Here is a 20,126-nt window from a genome sequence, read left to right as displayed (position 1 = left end):
AGTGCAGAAGCAAATTACAAAGCATTTATATATGAAGTGATTAAAAACTCCAACAGAATTATTGTGTTTGAGTGCTACTTTAAAGGCAAAGAAAAAGAAAGTTGTGACTCCCTTGTGTTCTTTTTTGGGGGAAGAAATGGCTTTGCCTGAATGTGGTGAAGTTCCCAAGGCATGGATAAAGACTGGGCATAAGGTGATGCCTTAGGAAGAGACTACAGTCAGTGTCCTGACTGAGTTGAGTCTTTGTGATTCACGTGGGACAGAAGAAAGAAGCAAATTTTACATCCGGAGTGGAAAACTGAAGATATAATTATTACAGCTGTATGTCTCTGGATCTCGATCTTTACTTTGACCTTAACCTGGAATAGTGTTAAGGGAGATTTCGTTGTATCACGTAAAATTGAGTCATTTCATTCCCACTGTATTTGGAATCAAAGAGCTGAGCCAGTACTGGCTGCGGTACCAAATACACAACAGACAGCTGCAGATTCCCTGGTGATTTGTATCCATCGTGAACCAGGGTGTTGATGTAACCTGGTCCGTGGTGGATACAATTCAATCATTGTAGAAGCTGTGTCCTTTACAGGATGTAAACCAGTTTTTAAAGGATGTACATTGGTAAGCAAGTTTTCCATGACTGAGAGTGCTTGACTGTCAGGAGACCATAGCATTGTGAAAAGATCTGTCGCTTTGATCTGCTTGGCCTTTTGAGATCTATGTCATAATTCAAATCCTAAGAGTAGGCTTGTAAAAATGATTGTTTGCTCTCAGATTTTGAATGAACCTAATGCTACTGTTTAAGAGGTTTTGTGTGGGTTTCTTTCCACTTTTAGCCTGATTCTTGGTAATGGACCTAAATTCTTTGGGATTTTATGAACTTGGCTCTCATTCCCCTGCCCCTCCAAAGATCCCAGAGGGGCAATATATATTCATTGAAGTGCGTGGGAAAGCTTCCACTGGCTTCACTCAAACTTGAATTTGGTTCAAATTATCATTTGAATTTCCCTTCATTTGATCCTGTATTGACTGCACATACCTTCATTTGATATTGTGCAGTCAACACAATATGAAATGAAAGGAAATTCAAGTGCAGCAGCTCTTGTTCATTATGCTATCTGTGTATGCACACTATATACAAAAACATTTCTTAGTATTTGAGGCCGGTATGTGTATTTCTCTTCCCGTTTCTAGGAAGCAAATTGCCATTAACCATTTGTTGAGTGAACACTGACATCTCTTTTTCCTAGGAGCCATCATTTGAGATGCTTCCGCTGGCTGGGAAAACAATAATATTTGATAGCTTTCCTGATCCTTCAGATACCTGGGAAATAATTGAGACTATTGGCAAAGGAACTTATGGAAAAGTTTTCAAGGTGTTAAATAAGAAAAATGGCAGCAAAGCAGCAGTCAAAATTTTGGATCCTGTTCATGTAAGTTACCTAAATCACTTGGTTAATTGTGAGTTTATGTAGTCTGTTTTTTCTCCTAATCTTTGTATATAATTTGTATTAGAAGTGACAGTGAAATAAACTATTTCAGCCTGCTACACATCAGGCTAGCTATCAATGCATTTTTCTTATCAGAAGTGATCTTGGAAGTGGTTGCTTATGGTAAAAATCAGAAATATACCTAAACTTTATCACTTTTACTTTGTTACCCCTTTTCTCTTGTTTTCAGAAGCAGAGCTGATTATTTTCTTTTTCAGTACTAGGAATCCTAGTTTATTCCATTTTTACTGTTGTTCCCTTTCCTTTTTTCAAGTTTTTGACATACTGGCCAGTAAGGAAGTTATGTACTTTTAAGTACTTAAGCTGTACCTTCAAGCATCTGAGCTTGTTGCTGAGTTACATGCTGTGAGTGATACTTCAAAAATAAAATAACATAATTTATTGTTATTGTTCATTCTGTGCTTTCAGACTGTGCCGAAATATGTAGAAGAATTCATCTTTTGAAATAGAAAATGCAAAGGGATTAGTTCTACACACAAAGCACCAGGCAATTGGGAGGTGGAATTAGGAAGTTGTAGAGCATGGTTTTGTTCTCAGTAACTCACATTTGTTGGGTGGCAGATTAATGGTCAAAGTGAAAGGAAGAACACTAGTCTGGTTTGTAAAGGCACATCCCAGTGACTTCAGTGGTGCTGCGTGTGCCTTGGGACTTTTCTTGAGAACAAAACATGGGAAAGCAGCTGTTCCTATTTCAGAGGCCCTTTTAAATTCATCTTCTGCACTCCCAGTGTAGGTTTGTGAGGTGTGTGCTTCCAGGACACGACCTCTGGGCAGGAAAAGCAAGCATGCCATGCTGTGTGAACTCTACAGGTCTGGAGCTGCACAGCCACACAGGGCTCTTCTACCTCTGCATATCACACAGTGTCAGATTATGATCCCATAGACTCAAATGTCTATGAAATATGTTGGTAAAAGCATAGTGTCTTCCACTATCTTTACTGTGTTTCTTACTCATCTGCTTTTTATTTCAGCATGCTTTCAAAGCAACAAAAGGGTGTTCATCTCAATTCAATACACAAACTCTTCCAAAGTAAACATAACTTGCTAAGTGATAAGCATCCTGATGAGTTCAAATGTATTGAACTACCAGAATTTTTTACTCTATTGCTTTCTGTAAACAAAGTCCTTGTGCTTACAATAAATAGGCATGACTTTCTTGCCATTGGTGTTCATCTAAATACCTGTTTGGCAGGAAATGCTTTTGCTTTCCTATGCTTCAGAAGTGTTCAGGAGTGATTTTTAAATGGCAGCTGGCTATGGCAGGAATTCCTGAAGGAATCAGTGAAGCTTTCAATGTTCTGTACACTTCAGAGGTTGCAATAAACGATTAAAGGATGATAATAGGAAGAAAAAAGAAATAGCAGAGGTGTTGCTAGAGGAAAGAGAAATAAATTAAGTAGGAGAAAGGAATAGTATGTAAAGGAGATGGAAGAAATAGAATGGATAAAGATGCAATATAAGAAATTGAAGATGGGCAAATGTATAACTGATGAAAATATATTCTTTATTTTAATGAAAAAATGGCAGTAGTGCAGTCAACATCTTTCTTCCAAGACTTGACTCTTAACTAAATGTTTTAGTCTTTTTATTCTAAGAACACTTTTCTTCTTTGCCCTCTTCTATATACAGGGTGTCTGGAGTAGCTGCTGTTACAGCTAAAATGACAATCCGGTATTGGAAATAAAGTGAAAGCAATAAATGAGTTCTTTTTATTTAAACTGAAAGTATTATTAATGGCTGCAGAGGGAGCCATTGCAATGAAGAAAAAGATACTTTATATATTTTCTTCTTTACATTTTACCATTCCTTTTCTTTGGAGATCATTTCAGAATTGTGCCTCTGAGAGGTAGACTGGAAACAAAGCAGAAGAAATCTGGTTTAGTTTAACTGATATTTCAAAATTAAATTGGGAACCTACATTATCATGGGTGATATAAGATTGAAGTAAGCATTTAATGCTTAATCCTTTAGAGCAGACTCTTTTTGCTGGATAACAGTTCAGCTTTTTGAAACTGAAACAGGAAAGCAAAAATATTGAAATGAGAATATATGGAGATGGAACTGAGAAGCCTTAGTCATGTCCTCAGGACTATAAATAAATACCATTCTACTTAAGAACTCTTAGGCAAATTATCCTATATATAGGATGAAAATTTTCTATCTGCCATTTCTAATGCTGTTCTTTTCTGAAGGTAAACATGCTAAATTCAACCATATATTTAAAGGTTTTTTTCTTTCATAAAATACCAAGGAATGTTTTTCTTTTTAGTAGGCACAGAATAAATATTTTATTCATTTAATTTCTCCTAATAATTGTAAAAATCTCATAAAATCTGAGTACCCCTCAGGAGACAGAAACCTCTATTAATTCACAGTAGGACAGTGGGCTAATTCTCTTCCAATTTCCCCAAGGCAGTCAAAACTATTATATGCTTTGTTTTTCATTTCTTGGCTTTTGACTGTATATTTTTTTCCTTTCTTTTATTTTTTTTGCCAGATACATTTTCTGTCTTCATCCCTGCTTCCACTTTTTTTTTATTTCCATTCTCTGCCACCTTCAGTGTTTCGATTCTTTATTCTTTCCTTGTATTTTTTCTGTATTCTTGTGGGAAAATTGCCTTAAAGAGAGCATCTTCTTTTTTGTAAAGAAGAAAATTCCTGCTGTTTTTCAGTTGTTCCATAGCAAGATCTCTAAAATCCTTCCTTGTGAAAAGACTTATCCTGATAATCTTAATATGAAAGTTTAGTGGCCTGATTCATGAAGATCCTGGTGACAGAGGAAGTTCTTGGAGACCAGTCAAGCTGGTCTCAAGACAAAAGGCTTGTGTAAGGAACTTGAATAGGATATTGGAGGGACCTGTATAAGAAACAAGTGAGAAAAGTGCCCTTGGGGCAGGTGTGTTCAACAGAATGAGAAGGAGCATCATTCATTGGGAATACAAAACATCCCCTTTCTCTGCCAAGGTCACTTCTATTTGGCTTTGTTGAGACAGGTTTTTGGTACTGAGTAGATGCTTTTGACTGATATGATATCCATTCATATGGATATGATATCCATTCATATGGATAATGCAGTTCATAAGGGAGCCTTCTTCTAGAATTTTTCACTTCTTTTTGTATAGTTGTAAATAGTAAATTGTATTTAAAAATGTTTAAAATCTGAAATGAGTATGTTAACTTTTTTTTTTTTTTTTGAGATCTAAAGAATGAGGGGAAAATGGCTGCAGATATATTGCCTATGTCTGTTGTCAGGAGGGATTGAATATTTTGTCAGCATGACTCAAGTGCAGTGTAATCATCATCCCTCAATGAGCAATTCCAGTGCACAGGTGGGAAAGGTTTGCCTGAGTCATCCAATGCCTGCTAAAGCCTGCCAGTGCCTGTGTCCATTTTTGGTCTGAAGGGATTTGACCAGCTCCCAGTGCATCTGTTGGCAAAACTGGTCCTTATATCTCATCTCCAAAAGGATTTCTCTCAATGTCTAAGAAACCCAAGGTCTCTAAAGAGAGTGTGACAAAATGCCACAATTATAGTTCAGTAGCAGAACCCAGACAGACCACAGATGTCACCAGCTTCTATGACAGTAGAAAAGGAGAAGAATTCACACATAATTCTAGAAAGTGGGATGACAAATGAATAAGATGTGGCTGCAGTTGTACTTATTCATGCACAGAGCGATAGAGAGGTAGTTCCAGCTGCACCATTTCTACCTGGGGTTGCTATTAAGGCTAAGGCAATAACACGTAATTTCCCAAAGCATCTGCATACTTACCTACTTGTGATTGCATTGGCTTTGCCTTGACATTACAGAATAGTTAAGGTTGGAAGGGACCAGTGGTGGGGTCATATGATCTAACCTCCCTGCTCAGGCAGGGTCTTTCTAGAGCACGTGGCACAGGATTATCTGGGAGGTTCTTGGATCTCTCCAGAATGGGACACTCCACAACCTCTCTGGGCAACTTGTTCCAGTGTTCTGTCACCCGTGCAGTAAAGAATTTTTTATTAAGGTGGAACTTTCTGTGCATCAGTTTCTGCCTGCTGCCTCTTGTGTTGCTTGGCACTACTGAGAAGTGCCTGAATCCATCTTCTTGACACCCTCCCTTCAGATGCTTTTAGGTAATGTTGAGGTCCCTTCTCAGTTTTCTCTTCTTGAAGCTGAACAGACCCAGCTCCCTCAGCCTTTCCTCTTAAGGGACATGTTCTAATCCCTTTATCATCTTTGTAGCTCTCATCTGGACTCACTCCATTATCTCCACATCTTTCTTGTGCTCAGGAGCCCAGAACTGGACAGAGCACTCCTGACATGCTTCACCAGGGCTGAGTAGAGGGGCAGGATCACCCCCCTCAACCCAGTGGCAATGCTGTTCCTAATGTATCCCACGGTTTCCAGAAAGGCAACCATTGGCCTTCTTGGACCCCAGGGCATGCTGCTGGCTCATGGACTGCTTGTTGTCCTCCAGGACCCTTGCTCCTTCCTCAATGTCCTGAGGGCTGCTCTGTTATACCCCATGTGTTCATTAGTCAAAATTGCTAAAGAGAAAATAAAATTTAAAAAAAAATAATAGTTTTGTATTCAATAAACAGAACCAGACTTTGTAGTTCTCTGAATTATATATTCATGTTCTATTTTTTTTTTCTTTGTATCATTTCAAACTACATTTGAATTGACAGAAAATATGTTGTGGAGGTTTTTTGGGTTGTTATTTTTTGGTTTTTTTGGGGTTTTTTTAAATGGCTATCATTATTTATTTGTTAACTGCTATGTATTTCTCATTTTTCATACTAGGATATTGATGAAGAAATTGAAGCTGAGTACAACATTTTGAAAGCTCTCTCTGATCATCCCAATGTAGTCAAATTCTATGGCATGTACTATAAGAAAGATGTGAAAAATGGAGACCAGCTTTGGCTAGTTCTTGAGGTAAATAATTGAGAAAAATAGGAGGTTTATTGCAGGTGGTATTTCATTGTTGGGTATAAACTCAATGAATGAGGTGCAAGTCATTTGTGTAATGTTTTTCTTTAAGAGTGGTTGCATGCAAAGTGATAAATGCTGTTGTTTAGTCTTTTTACTGTTCTGATTAAATTTTTCAGTGTTCTTATCTTGATATTACACTGATAGTCCTGTGCCTTAAGAACTAGAATATAAATTCTAATAAACTCATAGGATTTGCTACCTAAAATCTTTCTTTGGTGAAAGGCTTGCCATGGGAATCTTCTTGTAGTACCATTTCTTTAAATAACACTAACATATGACAGAGCAGTTAAAGAATGCAGTATAGTGATATTTTTCCAAATTAAATTATAGAAATTACTTAACTGAATTCCTTTTTTTCTGTAGGAGGTAAATGCACAAATAGATAAATAAGCCAATAAAAGCAGCTACTGCCCAAATGCTGTTGACCGCAGCAAGATTTCCTCAAATTAAGTTCAGAGCAAGGTTTGTTTGTCTTTAATTTTGAGTAATTTGTGAGCAAAGAGCTTGATCATTACAATTGCTTTAGATTCACAGCTTGTTCTGTAAAAACTTCCTCTTGTATCTAGAGGAAAATGAAGAGTATCTCTGACAGGAATAGAGTGCTTTTCCTAAGAATCAAGATTTTTGCTGTCATTTGATCAGGGTTTGATAAGGTTGTGGTTGAAGAATTGGTTGTATTTTATGATTTTTCATCTAAGTAAATACAAATCTCCTGCCAAATACCTCAATGATACAATGGTATCAAATTCTAGAAACAAGCTATCAGTAATACATAGGATCTAAAAAAAATCTATTTCCGTGTTCCTTCGGAAGATGTTTTTAAGAATGGTTTGCATTGCAAATCATAACAAATTATTAGGTTAGACTGACGTCAAAAGGCATCGGGTCTTTGTGAAGTGAGCATCTTGGAAAATCCGGCTTCGGTTGTGTCTGCTGAGCGTTGGAAACTCCCATCTGTGAAACTTCTGGCCTGTAACGAATGGATGCCAAACAGGCAGGCTGAAACAGACTGGGAGGAAACAGTCAAGTGTTTATATTTCAACTTTTATATTTCACGTGGAATGATGTTCTTTATGTGAAAAACACGAGCTTACGTGTGGAGTGTGTTTTATATTTACTCTTTTTATGCCAAGCTGTACATGTGCAAGTATGGAGCATGTGGAACAGTCTTGGATGCTTTCTATCTGCATGTGTAGATCTGTGAATGCAATGGATTTCAGCTGGTCTATGTAGATATGCATAAGTAGGAAAGTAAATTTCAGTATTGACTTTGGTGAAGCTTTCCTGTTAATAATAGTGTATGTGAAAGAAAACTGTCATAAAACAGATTCCTTTGTTCAAGTGACACCTTCTTATCAGCTTGTGTGCGAGGCCATTGCAGTTTGCTTTTCACAGCAGCTATTAAGATGTCCTGCACTTTATAAGAATGAACATCTCTTCACCATCTCTATTTTATGTTCTTTGATGGGATCCATGGGCAGGACAATTTGGAGAGAAAGTTTCTCAAATTCCACTAGGAATGGGTTGTGATAGATGATAAAACTCAGCATTTAGTAATGCATTTAGAATCACCACTGCAGTTACCAATAAAGTTATTCACTGGAGTTTTTGAATCCATATATTTAGGTGTTTGGGTTTGGGTTTTTTTCCCTAGAGGAAAAAAAATCAGCTTTTTAAGATTTTTCCCATGCAATGCATTTTAAAGAAAACTACCTATGGGAATGAAAGTGAAACAAGAAAACATCTGTACAGAATGACAGTACTCTTGACTCTCAGTTCAAAAATGCCTTTCTCTCTGTAGGCTGCACTCAGATAAGCTGAACATCGACTCCTCCTTGGATGTTGTTGTAGTCATGTTTATGATACAGAATGTTGCAGGAGGAAGGATTCCTGCCAGGTGCATTGAACTTTGCCATGTGTGTCCAGAGATGCAGGCAGGAGAAGCAGTCCTACTGAGTCTGTGTTGGGAAGAAATCCCATCCTTGGGATGAATCAGCTTAGCAGTTTGATGTCAGTAGACAGCAGCATGGTGACACAGCTGAGGCAGTGTGTGCTGTAGCTTTCTGCTCTGGGTGTTAGTTCAGAAGGGAAAGTATCTGAGATAGTTGGAAATCATCTAATGAAAGATGGAGCAAAGAGGAATTGTATCAGGCTCCTACAGGTGAGCATGTAGGTCTGGGGCAGGTGGGGAGAACAAATGTCACAGGCCTTGCCTGGTGCAAAGAGCAACCTAGGCAAGAAAGAGTGAAGGCTGAAAAGCCACAGCAAGGTAAGTGGTAGGTATTACACAGCTTTTACTTCCTGCTGTAAACCAGAAACATAATGCAACAAATTTCTATAGTTCACTTCCTACAGAGATTAGGTAGAACTTTAGGAAGCATTTCAGTCCATTTTCAAAAGATGCAAAGTTATGCATACCCTCTTTAAGATGAATTTAGCTTTGTGAGTCTCATAAGTACACTATTGTATTTTATAGTCATGAATATATTTTTATACGAAATAGAGGGAAAATGCATTATTTTTACAGTAAAAAAATATTTAATAAAACTAAAACTTAACTAAAACTAAAAATTTTGAAAGGGCTTTGCACCCAAAAATATGGGTTTGTAATATCAAAGTGTATTGTAGAAACCTCTCATTTCTGGAGAGGTAGAGGGAATTGCCAAGAAGTGTTACAGAAATACATCCCTTTCACTCTGCTGAATGTCAAGAAGACTGACAAAATATTCTTTATAGGTGGTTCTTTTTTTCCCCTGAAGTGTGTATGTGAACATTTCAAGAACATTTGCAGTGTCCTGCTGAGTTAGGCCAATGGTCCATGTAGCTCAACTTTCTGTGTACTGTGGTGGCACTAGAGGATGCTGTTCAGGAAGAGTCAGTTGTCCAGTTTTTGCAGTCCATTTCCGTCATGCTTTCCAACAGCCGTGATTGCTGTATTACAGTTGTCTCAGACTATTCCATTTGGTATCCATTTTTGGACACGCTAAACTGATGATGATACAGGCATGCTCTACAGTCTCCTCTTATGAGCATACAAGTTGAATTTTTGTATCACTATTATATGCTGATTTCTATTTGTATAATATTCTACATAGTAGAATATAATGTTTTCAACATTGCAAAAGTGTTTCTAAATCTAATTCCATTTGACCATGAAGAAATTTAGACTCCTGCTCTTTTGAGAAGGAGGAATATGTTATTTTCTAACCATCTCTGTTGTTAATAAGTACCTGCACAGTAGTTGATACAATGCGTACAGATGCTGGTTATGCACAGTCCAGACTGAGTCAACCTGATTCATCCTTGTTCTCATGTAGAACCTTTTCTTGACCTAGTGTAATCTTCACCAGAGAAATCATGTGGGAGTGTAGAGTAGCTTATACTTGGAATCTGCTTCTCTGAAGAGGTTTTGTTTTAGCCTTTCTCTTTCCCTCAACCCTTTAACATGGGAAAAATCATTAAATAAATTGATAAATTGTGTAATTCTGGATTTTTGCAGGCAAAGTGGTGTACTTTGAGTTTCATCTTCTGAATGTTTCTCATGATGTTAATTGAACCTGCTAACCAGACACAGTTAACTCAAAAGAATGACAGAAATACTGTTGTGATGGATTATTCTGATTCAGTTGGCAGCTATGTTTGCTGATTTAAAGTTTGCCTGAAGTGATTCAGATTTTTTACTTACCTTTTATCATATAAAGTTAACATTAAGAGGAAAAAAAGTGGAATGTACAAATGTCTAAATTCTCTTTTTAAGTCCTTGGGATGCTTTCATTTGTGATTGTTTGTTTGTTTGTTTGTTTGTTTGTTTGTTTGTTGGGGTTTTTTTTCAGAAACAAGATAAATAATCCCAGTAAGTAGAAGCTCTCAGGAGTTTGAATTAAACTAGAATACAGAAAACTAGTACATCAGTTCACCTGCCACTCTTTCTGCAAACATAGACAAAGTGAAAACCCATGGTTAATCAGAGTACAGACATTGTAACAACTGTAAAGATAGCACCATATGGAAAAAAGGAATAAAATGCCAGTATATCAAACTGTCAGCCTGCGATACCAGGGTTACGTCAGTCCATTACTGCTACTTTATTTCCAGTGGCTTGCCAAAATACTCGTAATGGGGTAAGAGCTGGGAGAACACCAGTCAACAGACTATTGCTGTGTTACAGATGCAGAGTAGCCCACCACTACTGTTCCTGCCCAGTTACCAGTCATAAGGTCAGTTGCCTTTGGTGAGATGTTTAAATTGAATGAGACTGTAACAAGCTGAGATCCCTAATAGAACTCCTTTCTGGCTTTATGGAGATCCTTTAGAAGAACTACCATTCTTGAGTTTCCTAGAGATGGAGAACGCAGCACAATGTGTAGAGTATCAATGATTCACTACTTTCCTGTCAGAAAAGTGACTCGACATAGCAGAGAGCTTTCTTTGAAGGTTTAAGCCACTAGAACAAATGGCTTTGGAAGAGGAGAACTGAATGGATAACAGAAGTCAGTTGTGAACCCAGTCAGCAGTAAGCATTTGTCAGCATTGTTGTACAGGAGAGTTATTAAGGAGGATTTGAAGGAGGATAGTGCTATGGTTTTCTGGTTTGTATTAGCTGCTCCTTCAAAGCAGAACATAAAACATGTAGTGCCTATAGATACCCAGTGATGGATGCCAGCACTGTGAGCTGATCCAAAATAGAAGTAGATCTCTTGTTGCATAAGAAATGGTATTAAAACTGCTGTGGGCTTTGACAGTAAAAGTATCCAGCTCATGTTTGACGTGATTGAAAAAGGGCAGCCAGTGTGAGGGTTCAAAGGAATAATAGTGTGATTGGAGATGGCTGGCTGGGGATAAGTACTCACTAAAGCCAAGAGAATAAGGTGTTGCAACGTAAAATTAAGAATGCTGAACAATACATGTACACTGCTGCATCTGGCCTGGAGTGAGTCTGCTGTGCAGTTGCACTGCTGTATCTCCTCTTTGGAGAGAGAAATTTTGCAAATCAGATGCCTCCAGATGTTTACAAATCTGTGGTCACAAAGAGAGCCTTAGAGTTCATGGAATATTTATAAACTTTCCTCACAGATTCATAAATGAACAATGACAGCACAATTTACATGTATGTCAGAGAAAAATGAGTATAATTAATCCCCATATTTTGTGTAATTGTCTTCGATCCTTCACTGACCATGTGAAAGAATTTCTGTTCATGCTGCCTTTTAAACATTGCTTGTAATTCTAATAGATGGTGAAACTCAGAGAAGTGCATCCTTCTTATTTAAACAACCACAGCAACAGCAACAATCTTCTGCTTTGTTACATAATGTCATATATATGGAGTATGTCCATGTAAAGAAATAACAGTCTCAGCAAGTCCAGTTACTGAGAGGATGGGAAATTTTTTTTCCTACTTTGGAGCTGAGATGTTAATAGTGCAATTTTAGATTGCAGTGTGGTTTCTTCAAAAGAGGAGCAACAACTGTCCAAAGATCCAGTTATTGGTATTTTTGCTTGGAAAAAAAAAGGAGGGTAAAATATTTCACTGATGTTGTGTACCTTAACTTGAATGAGGCTTCAGCTGTTTGAGAGCTAGAAGTCTGGGTCATATAAAATATAAAGAAAAACAAGAAACTGTAAAAAACCAAATACCACCCCTCTCCCCACCCTCCCCCAAAAAACCCAATGAACCAAAACAAACCCAAACCAACCATGACAAATTCTTTGACTTTTACAATCATCTCAATTTTTGAAGTAGCTGACAATATATTTACTCATTTAATTTTGACACATTAATTTTCTAAGCTATATAGGGATAGTAATAACTTCTGTGTGCTAGGTAAATAGATCAATACTTTTAAAAAATCTGTTTGTCTAGATAATCTTCCTTGACCAAGCCTGTGATGCTTTCACCTCATTCCCAAATCCCAGTCTAAAAGGACAAAGAGTCCTGTAACATGTATGGAGTAGTGGCTTGTGAAAGGTCTTGTTGTGTTGGCCATGCCGGGGTGACAGTACACTCTCCCTGCCAGAACCATATCCATCCCCCCAGCCACAGGCTGGCTATTCAGGGGGTTGTTTATGCCCAAGCAGGGCACAAAAAAGCAAAGCTCAGAGCAAGATGCCCTTCTCTCTTGCTGAGTTTTCCAGCACTGTGTAAGAGTCCTGATGGCTGGCAGCAAAGCTCTTTCTCTCCGGTAGCTTGATGTCTTTCCTTTCTCAGCTAATGGTGGTGTCACTCTTCATGGCACCTCTCTGTACATGGAAGAGGAAGAGAGGAGTGGCTGTCAGTGTTGGAAAGCAACTAATTCTGTTCTAAATGTGCAAAGATATTTGCCTGCAAATATCTGTAGCCTCAGGTTCTGCAGCCTGCAAGGAAAGCACAGAGCCTGGGGAGTCTCTGATCATGCAAAAGTTCAGCAAACAAATTCATGTAATTGAAGCTGTTGTGACTTCAGTTGTTGAGTTCCATTTGACTGAAGATTTTGTCTTTTAAAAAGTCATACAATTCTGATGAATCAAGAAGAATTTGGGCAACACTCTCAGACACATGGAGTGAGTCTTGGGGTTGTCCTGTGCAGGGCCAGGAGCTGGTCTGTTTGATCCAACTGGGTCCCATCCAACTCAGAATATTCTATGATTCTATAAGGAATTGGTAGAAGTGTGAAAACTGGAGTTGTTTTTATTGCTGTGACAATTTTAGCAAGAGTGGGAAAATCCAAATTCAGTCACATGATTCTTTTTGTGAGTCCTCTCTGAGTAATGAGCCCTGGCTGGAGTGAGCCCCACAGGAATTTGTGGGAGTGCCTTGAAGCAAAACCCAACAGTCTCACTTTGGCTTTTAAAAAGATGAGCCTACCTGAGATAAACTAGAGACATCACTGTATCAGTTACTTCTCTTTTGCATGAAATAGAGAACCCTGTGGTATGGACAGTTTAATAATTTATTTAGGATTTTCCTTTGGCATGTTTACAGTATGCTTTTGTTAGATACAGGAGTTTCTTTATTCAGATGTGTTCCCATCTACAGGAATAAAGGCAAATTTATGGAGTTCAAAAAAATCTTTGAATGGAAGATGTGCTGTTTAATGGAATATATAATAAGAGTTATAATAAGAAAACAGATATACACCTTTTTCTGGTATGTGATATTTGCTGTAAAACAGTAATGCTTCAGGAAATTAGTATAGTGGAAAATAACAAGTCCACTTAGGTTTCATAAAAGGCTGAGTGAGGGGCAGGAAGCTGTCATTTGCCTAAATATTATTAGCTATTTTCAAATGGCATATATAGCAGAAAAATTGAACAATTGAAAATTGCTTTTTCATATTTCTTAACACAGGTCATTTTTCAGAAATGTCTTTGGTTATAATTGCACCATTCAGAACAATACTGAATGTTTTGATCCATTACATGCCTGAATTGGGCTTGATTTCTCCATTTCTAATGGGTCCCTCTTTGCTTCCCAGTTATAGCAATTTTTCATTCTTGAATCATATCCTATTTTCTCAAGATGTGTGGCTACAACTATCATTTGATGCTTCGAATTTTTACTAAATACTCATAATTTCTCTGCATAATGAATATTTCATATTACATTGTGGTTTGTACAGTTTGCATCTTTTAAACAACTGGTTATGGCCTACCTTGCTGGAGAATATTCACATGCAAAAACCTGGTTTTCAGTAACCTCTAACGATTTTTGCTCCCATGCAGTAAAGCAGAAGCCCAGAAAATAGTTTTACCATACCATTATTTAATTCAGTAGCATATGACAAATATGCCTCTCACATTTCAATGTTTAACATCACTTTGCTTTCTGTGCATTTTATTTTTGATCACAAATTTACAAAAGATGTAAGGTAATGTAAAAACAAAATAAAACAAAACACCAACCCCACATTGGTGTAGTTTTTGATTAGATCTGAGATAACCAGGCCTCCTTTACTGTGATGGGGAATAGCATCATTCATCAAAAGAATGATTGGACTGACTTATTTGCTCTTTGTTGGAGGGTTTGCTCTCTGACACCTGAGGGTTAAGCACTTAAATTGAAGTGTGATAGACAATTTTGCTGCTTTTGCACTCAGTTTACATGCTGGGTCTCTTTATAAAGGGAATGACTGAAGGCACTCCAGTGGTAGGGAGAGGGGTGTCCTCCTCATTCTTTGTCGAGCAGAGGTGGCTGAAAGCTTCTGACTAAAGGAGAAAAGTATTGTAGAAAGGAACAAGGAGCTGGGAGGTACAGAAACAAGACAGGTGTCAGTGGTGATGAAAGGTTTCCTGGGCTCCAGAAGTAATGCCAGCATTTGTTGCAATTCAGGAAGCTGCTGACATTGCTGAACTCAAACCCTGGAAGCAGGGAACTGCCTCACACACACACAGTGAGCAGGGAGAGATTGGTTTACAAAACACTTCCATTTCAATTCTGTCTGATCTAGTCTCTCCCAGTTAATCATTCCAGTAGTTCATTAAGATAAAAAAAGGAGAAGAAAAATATGGCTTTTGAGTTTAGCATTGTTTTTTTCTTATAAAATTATCTTTAAGAAAGTCCTTCAGAATGTTCTTGCTGAGTAGGGTCCTGAGACAGTTACAGAGTCCTGTAGCTCCTTCCGTGTCGCCACACACTCCCGTGAGGAGACAAATTGCCTTAGGGATGAGTGGGTTTCAGCTTCACTCCTTTTGTAAAAGCAGCCTTTAGACAAGCCCCATTGTTTGGATCTGTGCTTCCCCAGCCATGATTTCAAACTCAATAGGGAAGATTTCTATTGCAGTAATTTAAATTACAGTGAATTAGACTAAATTACTGTCTTCGTGTAGAAACACGCACATAAAATGGATTATGAGTAGTGTGGACATGGCAGTACTTGGAACTACTGTGTGAAGCCTGAATAACATAGAAATGATGCTACAGAAAAGAAAGGTGCTTTGAAATGTTTCTTAACTGATGAAGAGTGAACAAAAGTAATGCAGTTCTGAGCAGGAAATAAAAGCTGTGAAGTGCCTGCTGTTACTACAAGCTGCCCTATTTGCTTAGGGGTTTCTGTGTGTTTTCTAGAGCCTCAGCTAAGGTTTGCAGCAGTCAGTAGAAATACTTCTGTCATTATGGATCCCAAAGTTAGTCCCTGTTTTTTCTCCCTAGCCCAGGGAATGGTTTCGCCCTCTAAATGTTATTTTTACCACTGCTCCTTGTGTATGATAAAATGATGAATTGCACTTAGTTTGCTTTATCAAAATCTTCCTTCTTGGTAAGCTGCCTCTTGTATTTGCCCAGAAAGTCCTGTCTCTGTACTGACCAATGCCTCTCAGTTTTGTAGTTAGGGTAGCTCTTATTTTGCAAAATGACCCTTCCACTTATTTGATTATTAAAAAATTACACCTATGCTATGATGTTGTCAGGTCATGAAGCTATATTGAAGCTCCTTTATAATTTCTGTTTTAAATTGCTCCCATTGCTTTACAGAGGATTATTTGAAGTAATAACTGTGTACCTCTTCAGCTGTATAATCTTTTGAGAAGATGTGGACAGGTGATACATTGATCTGTTCACTAGCAACTTGATGGGGATGTAAATGTATTATAACATAAAGATTGTGAAATATGAGATGGTGCAATGTAAAATTTGCATTGGGATGAGCTAGAAGGGGAATTGAGTGTGGCTCTATCCCTTAAACCTTTGTAACAGCACTGTCACCTTTTTTGGTTTTTTTCCACAATATTACAAATGTTTTAGAACAGAAAAATCCTTTTGGGGATTAGTTTTGGGGTTTTTTTCCCTTGTTTATGTAAATTCTGGTTGGCTTCATTCAGTTATGCTGACTTTGAAAGAAGAAATTTAGGCAATAATTGCATAGTTGTGGCTTTACCATTTTGACCATGATATGAAGATATCTATTATCTGACTGAGAAATATAAGAGTTTGTGAAGGCTAGAATTGCATAAGATGAAACAGGCAAAGAACAGCTTTTCCTCTGGCTGGCTGTCCTGTCAGTGCATGTGCATGGCAAAGAAAATGAGAAGTTAAAAACCAAACTGAAAAGAAAGAAATCAGAAGCAGCAAACACCCATGAGGCTGTGACTAACACAGCCCTAGAGGCGCTAGATGGTATAAGATAGAAAAATCATAAATGCCCCATGGTTTTTGATTACTGAAGCAAAATAATTCAGGAAAGATGCCTGTTTCACTGATACATTTTGTTCACACTAAATTGAAAACAATCAACTTTATCTAAAAGCGTAGAGAAACCATTGCTGTGGTTTCTTTTGGTTATGGGTTGTCTTGTCCAGTTGTTAGGAAAAATAGGAGCTACAGTGCACATCTTTATTCACATTTCATTTGAGATGAAATTAAAACTGTGCTGCACGGACAGGAGCTGTGTACTGAACCACTTGGCCCATTCAAGAAACTGATTTAGCTCCGTGTAAGTTTTCACAAGAACCTTCAAGTATGGGTGGTAGATGTTAACTGCTGTCAGTGGAATGTGCTCTTTGGCAGTAATAATTATAAAAATGTGTCACACTGCAGGCAGAGAATAAGAATTATCTGGTTGCAGCTGAACTATGGGATAGACAGGTTTTTTTTGGAGAGAGAGGGCAAAGAAAGTGGCTCTGGAAATGGCTGTATTAGGTAGGTTCTGTTCTGTTAGGTAGGTTCTACTCTGTTCTAATAGAGAAGATCTTTTTTGAAAAGAGATGGGAGGAAATTTGAGTGAAAAAGGCCCCAAAATACTTGCTTTCGCTCATCTAAGAAAAGAAAGGATGGTAAAGATGGCAGTAGGGTAAAGATAATGGGCTCAGGGAGAGTATGCTTTAGCTGGCTTCAGGAACTGGTGGGTACCTGTACTTAGGAAAAATAATGTAAAAATACAGGAAAGTACCAGGGTAACTGGCAGTTCTTTAAACACATTAAAACACAGTAACGAATTAGCTGGTGCAAAGAAAAATAGAACCACAGTAAGAGACTAGTAAGAATGCAATTTCAGAATGCCTTCAAACTGGAGAAACAAAAGTGCTTGGCTAAAGTTAAAGACAAGTTCAGAGGGTCTAATGTGGTGAGTAGTAAAGTAGCAAAAGTAGTAAAGACAAGGTTACTAGAGAAATGAGATACAGGAATACTTAGTATATATCTTTACAAAGTGAGGAAAAAATAATGTCCTAGGGAAATACAGAGCAATATTCTTAACATTAATTCCCACAATGATTCCAGAATAAATTAATAGAAACCACTGTAGAACATGCAGAACCCAGTAATATTATAAATGGTCAACTTGGACTGGACCAGAACAAGTTATCTTAATACAATATCATCTTTGAACAGGATAATGTGTCTTTTGTAAGGATTTTATATGGTCCCATGTGACATGCTTGTGAGGGAAATGTGAAAATACAGAAATTGCATAAAAACAGTAAAAGAAATTACCTCTTTTTCACTAAACTGGACTTAGTTCACTTCTAGGCTGTGAGAATCTCAAGTGGGCATCTGCTTTTGGTCTGTTTCTGTTCAGTAAAAACTTGAGTGATGAAAGAAAGTCCACATAAAAAGTTGAAGTAGATACCTAGCTGAATTATAGACACACTGGGGAATAGCATCAGATTCACAGTTGTGAATAGCAGAGAAATTTTTTTTGAATCACAGAAGAGAGATTAATACAAAGTACTGCTATCCATAGGAAGAAAAAATGGGACATGTCTGACCAGGCTGTGGTTCTGCAGAAAGGCATTCTCTGTAAAATGGAGATGATTATGTTCTGTTCAGCTTTTCTCAGCTAAGACAAGACTTCCAAGGGAGTTCTGTATGCAGTTTGGGGCAAAATGTAAGACAAACATCAGTGGCAAATTGAAGGCAGTCCAGGTTGAGAAAATGTGGAGAATTTCAAAAGGTTACAACAATTAATGTTGTACAGCCTTAAAAAAAAAAAAAAAAAAAAAAAAAAAAAAAAAAAAAAAAGGCGTATTGTGACAGTAGTCTGACAGATGGAAATAGAAAATAATGATAATTTATTATCAGATACTGCTGAAAGGGAGGGCAAAAGTAATGCAGTTTTGTTGAAAGCAAAAAGGATTCAGGTTGGATAGCAGGGAAAGTGCTCTATCAGGCTAGAGAAACACAGAAACAGGCTACGTAGAAAGACTGAAATCTTCCTCAATGGGAGATTTTTAGGAGCAAGTTAGACATGTATCTGTCATATCTAAAAGTACCAGGTCTGTACACAGTGCATATATGGTAGACTAAGTGATTTCTTGAGATCTCTTTCACTTGTCTGCTTCTGTAATTTTATGATTACAAACCAGCAATAACTAAGAATCTCTGTTCTTATAGCAGTCAGTCTTAAAGGAAGGTGCAGTCAGCTCAGAGACTGACAGTGCTGCTTAGGAGAGCGGGTCAGATTACTGATCTATTCTAAGAACAGTGAAAAAAATAGAGATTAGCAACTGTGATGCTTTTAGCATTCTTGTGTGTGATAACATTAAAGCAAGGTTGGACTTTTTCATATATTTTAACTATAATTCATGCATAACATAAATTGTGCATATGTGATGTGCTGCCCAGTCATTTATGTCTGAGCAGCCTGTACAGGTAGGGAAAGAAGCAATTGTAGTTGTCCCATTGTTTGCATCCAAGCTACTGAAGTAAGATGAAAACACCTTGACAACTGCAGGATGCAAGCAAACAGTACATGACAGCTTAGTACAGATGCATAAGTCAGGAGCAGTTGGATAATTAAAGGCTCTAATGGCCCTAGCAAAAGTAAAACTGATAGTTTTCTTAAAAGGGGAGCTTATACTGAATCTTCAATGGGCATCAGAATCCCAAGAGCTGAAGAGGAGAAATGTCTAACGGGTCAGGTGAAGAGTGACTAAGACCTAAAAAGAACATCTGCATGACTGTGATGTGATGGCAATTTTAAGTGACATTTCATGTGTTAGGATCATGCTTTTCTATAATTTTTTTTTGCTGAAGATAGCTTAGCATACTAATAGCTCAATTACAGTAGCACATGGTTGTGGCAGCTGGGTGGGTGGAGAACTGCATGTCATCCCAGTATGAGTCTTTGCCTTTTGGAGTGCCAGAAAATCATAAGGGAGGAGCCCTTTTCTACCACTGTAGAAGATTCCTAAGCACCTCTTTTGATACAGCTATGGATGGCCATCAGATCTACAGCTCTTTAAGGCAAATTTTTCAATGAATCAAGATTTCTATTAAATTTTTCTTTCCATTGGTTTAGGTATGCAATATTTCCTTCATTCTTTCCCACTCTTTCTGCTGTCTGAAAATCCAGACTAGGAACTAAATATTATAAAAATCATATATTCTGAATTATATAAAAGTACATCATGGAGGGGACCTTTGGGAGTTATTTGGTCCAGCCCCTTGCTCAAAGACTAACTGAAATGTTACAGATTTGTTCTTTCAATTCAAGTTTGAATATCTCCAAGGATGGATGTAACACAGACTCACTGTGTAATCTCTCACAGTGCTTAACTGATTGAGAAAATTTTTCATTTATGTCCAGTAGGAATCTCCTGTCTTGAAGTGGGGATTTTTGCCTTTTCTTCTTTGCTGTGTGACACCAGGAAGATTCTGTCTCTGTCTTCTCCACCCCATTTTAGGTAGCCTTAAGGCTTCAGTTTACCCTCCTTTTAGGTGCTCGTTT

The 20,126-nt window shown here is 37.7% G+C and overlaps 1 protein-coding gene across 1 annotated transcript in view; it reads left to right on the top strand.

Annotated features, from left to right (window-relative positions):
- Positions 1–1,262: 1,262 nt before the first annotated feature.
- LOC310916224 (myosin-IIIa-like) overlaps positions 1,263–20,126 on the top strand; it is a gene marked incomplete at both ends in the record, with an annotated part of 39,372 nt that continues 20,508 nt past the window's right edge. The window contains 2 exons of the mRNA XM_083873600.1: positions 1,263–1,430; positions 6,295–6,429. Coding sequence (XP_083729726.1) covers positions 1,263–1,430; positions 6,295–6,429 — 303 coding nt within the window. The remainder of the gene's footprint in view (positions 1,431–6,294; positions 6,430–20,126) is intronic.

Source organism: Zosterops lateralis (genome assembly GCF_965231275.1).
Source record: "Zosterops lateralis genome assembly, chromosome: 1".
In the NCBI taxonomy this organism is placed as follows: domain Eukaryota; kingdom Metazoa; phylum Chordata; class Aves; order Passeriformes; family Zosteropidae; genus Zosterops; species Zosterops lateralis.
This window is presented reverse-complemented; position numbering and strand designations above follow the sequence as displayed.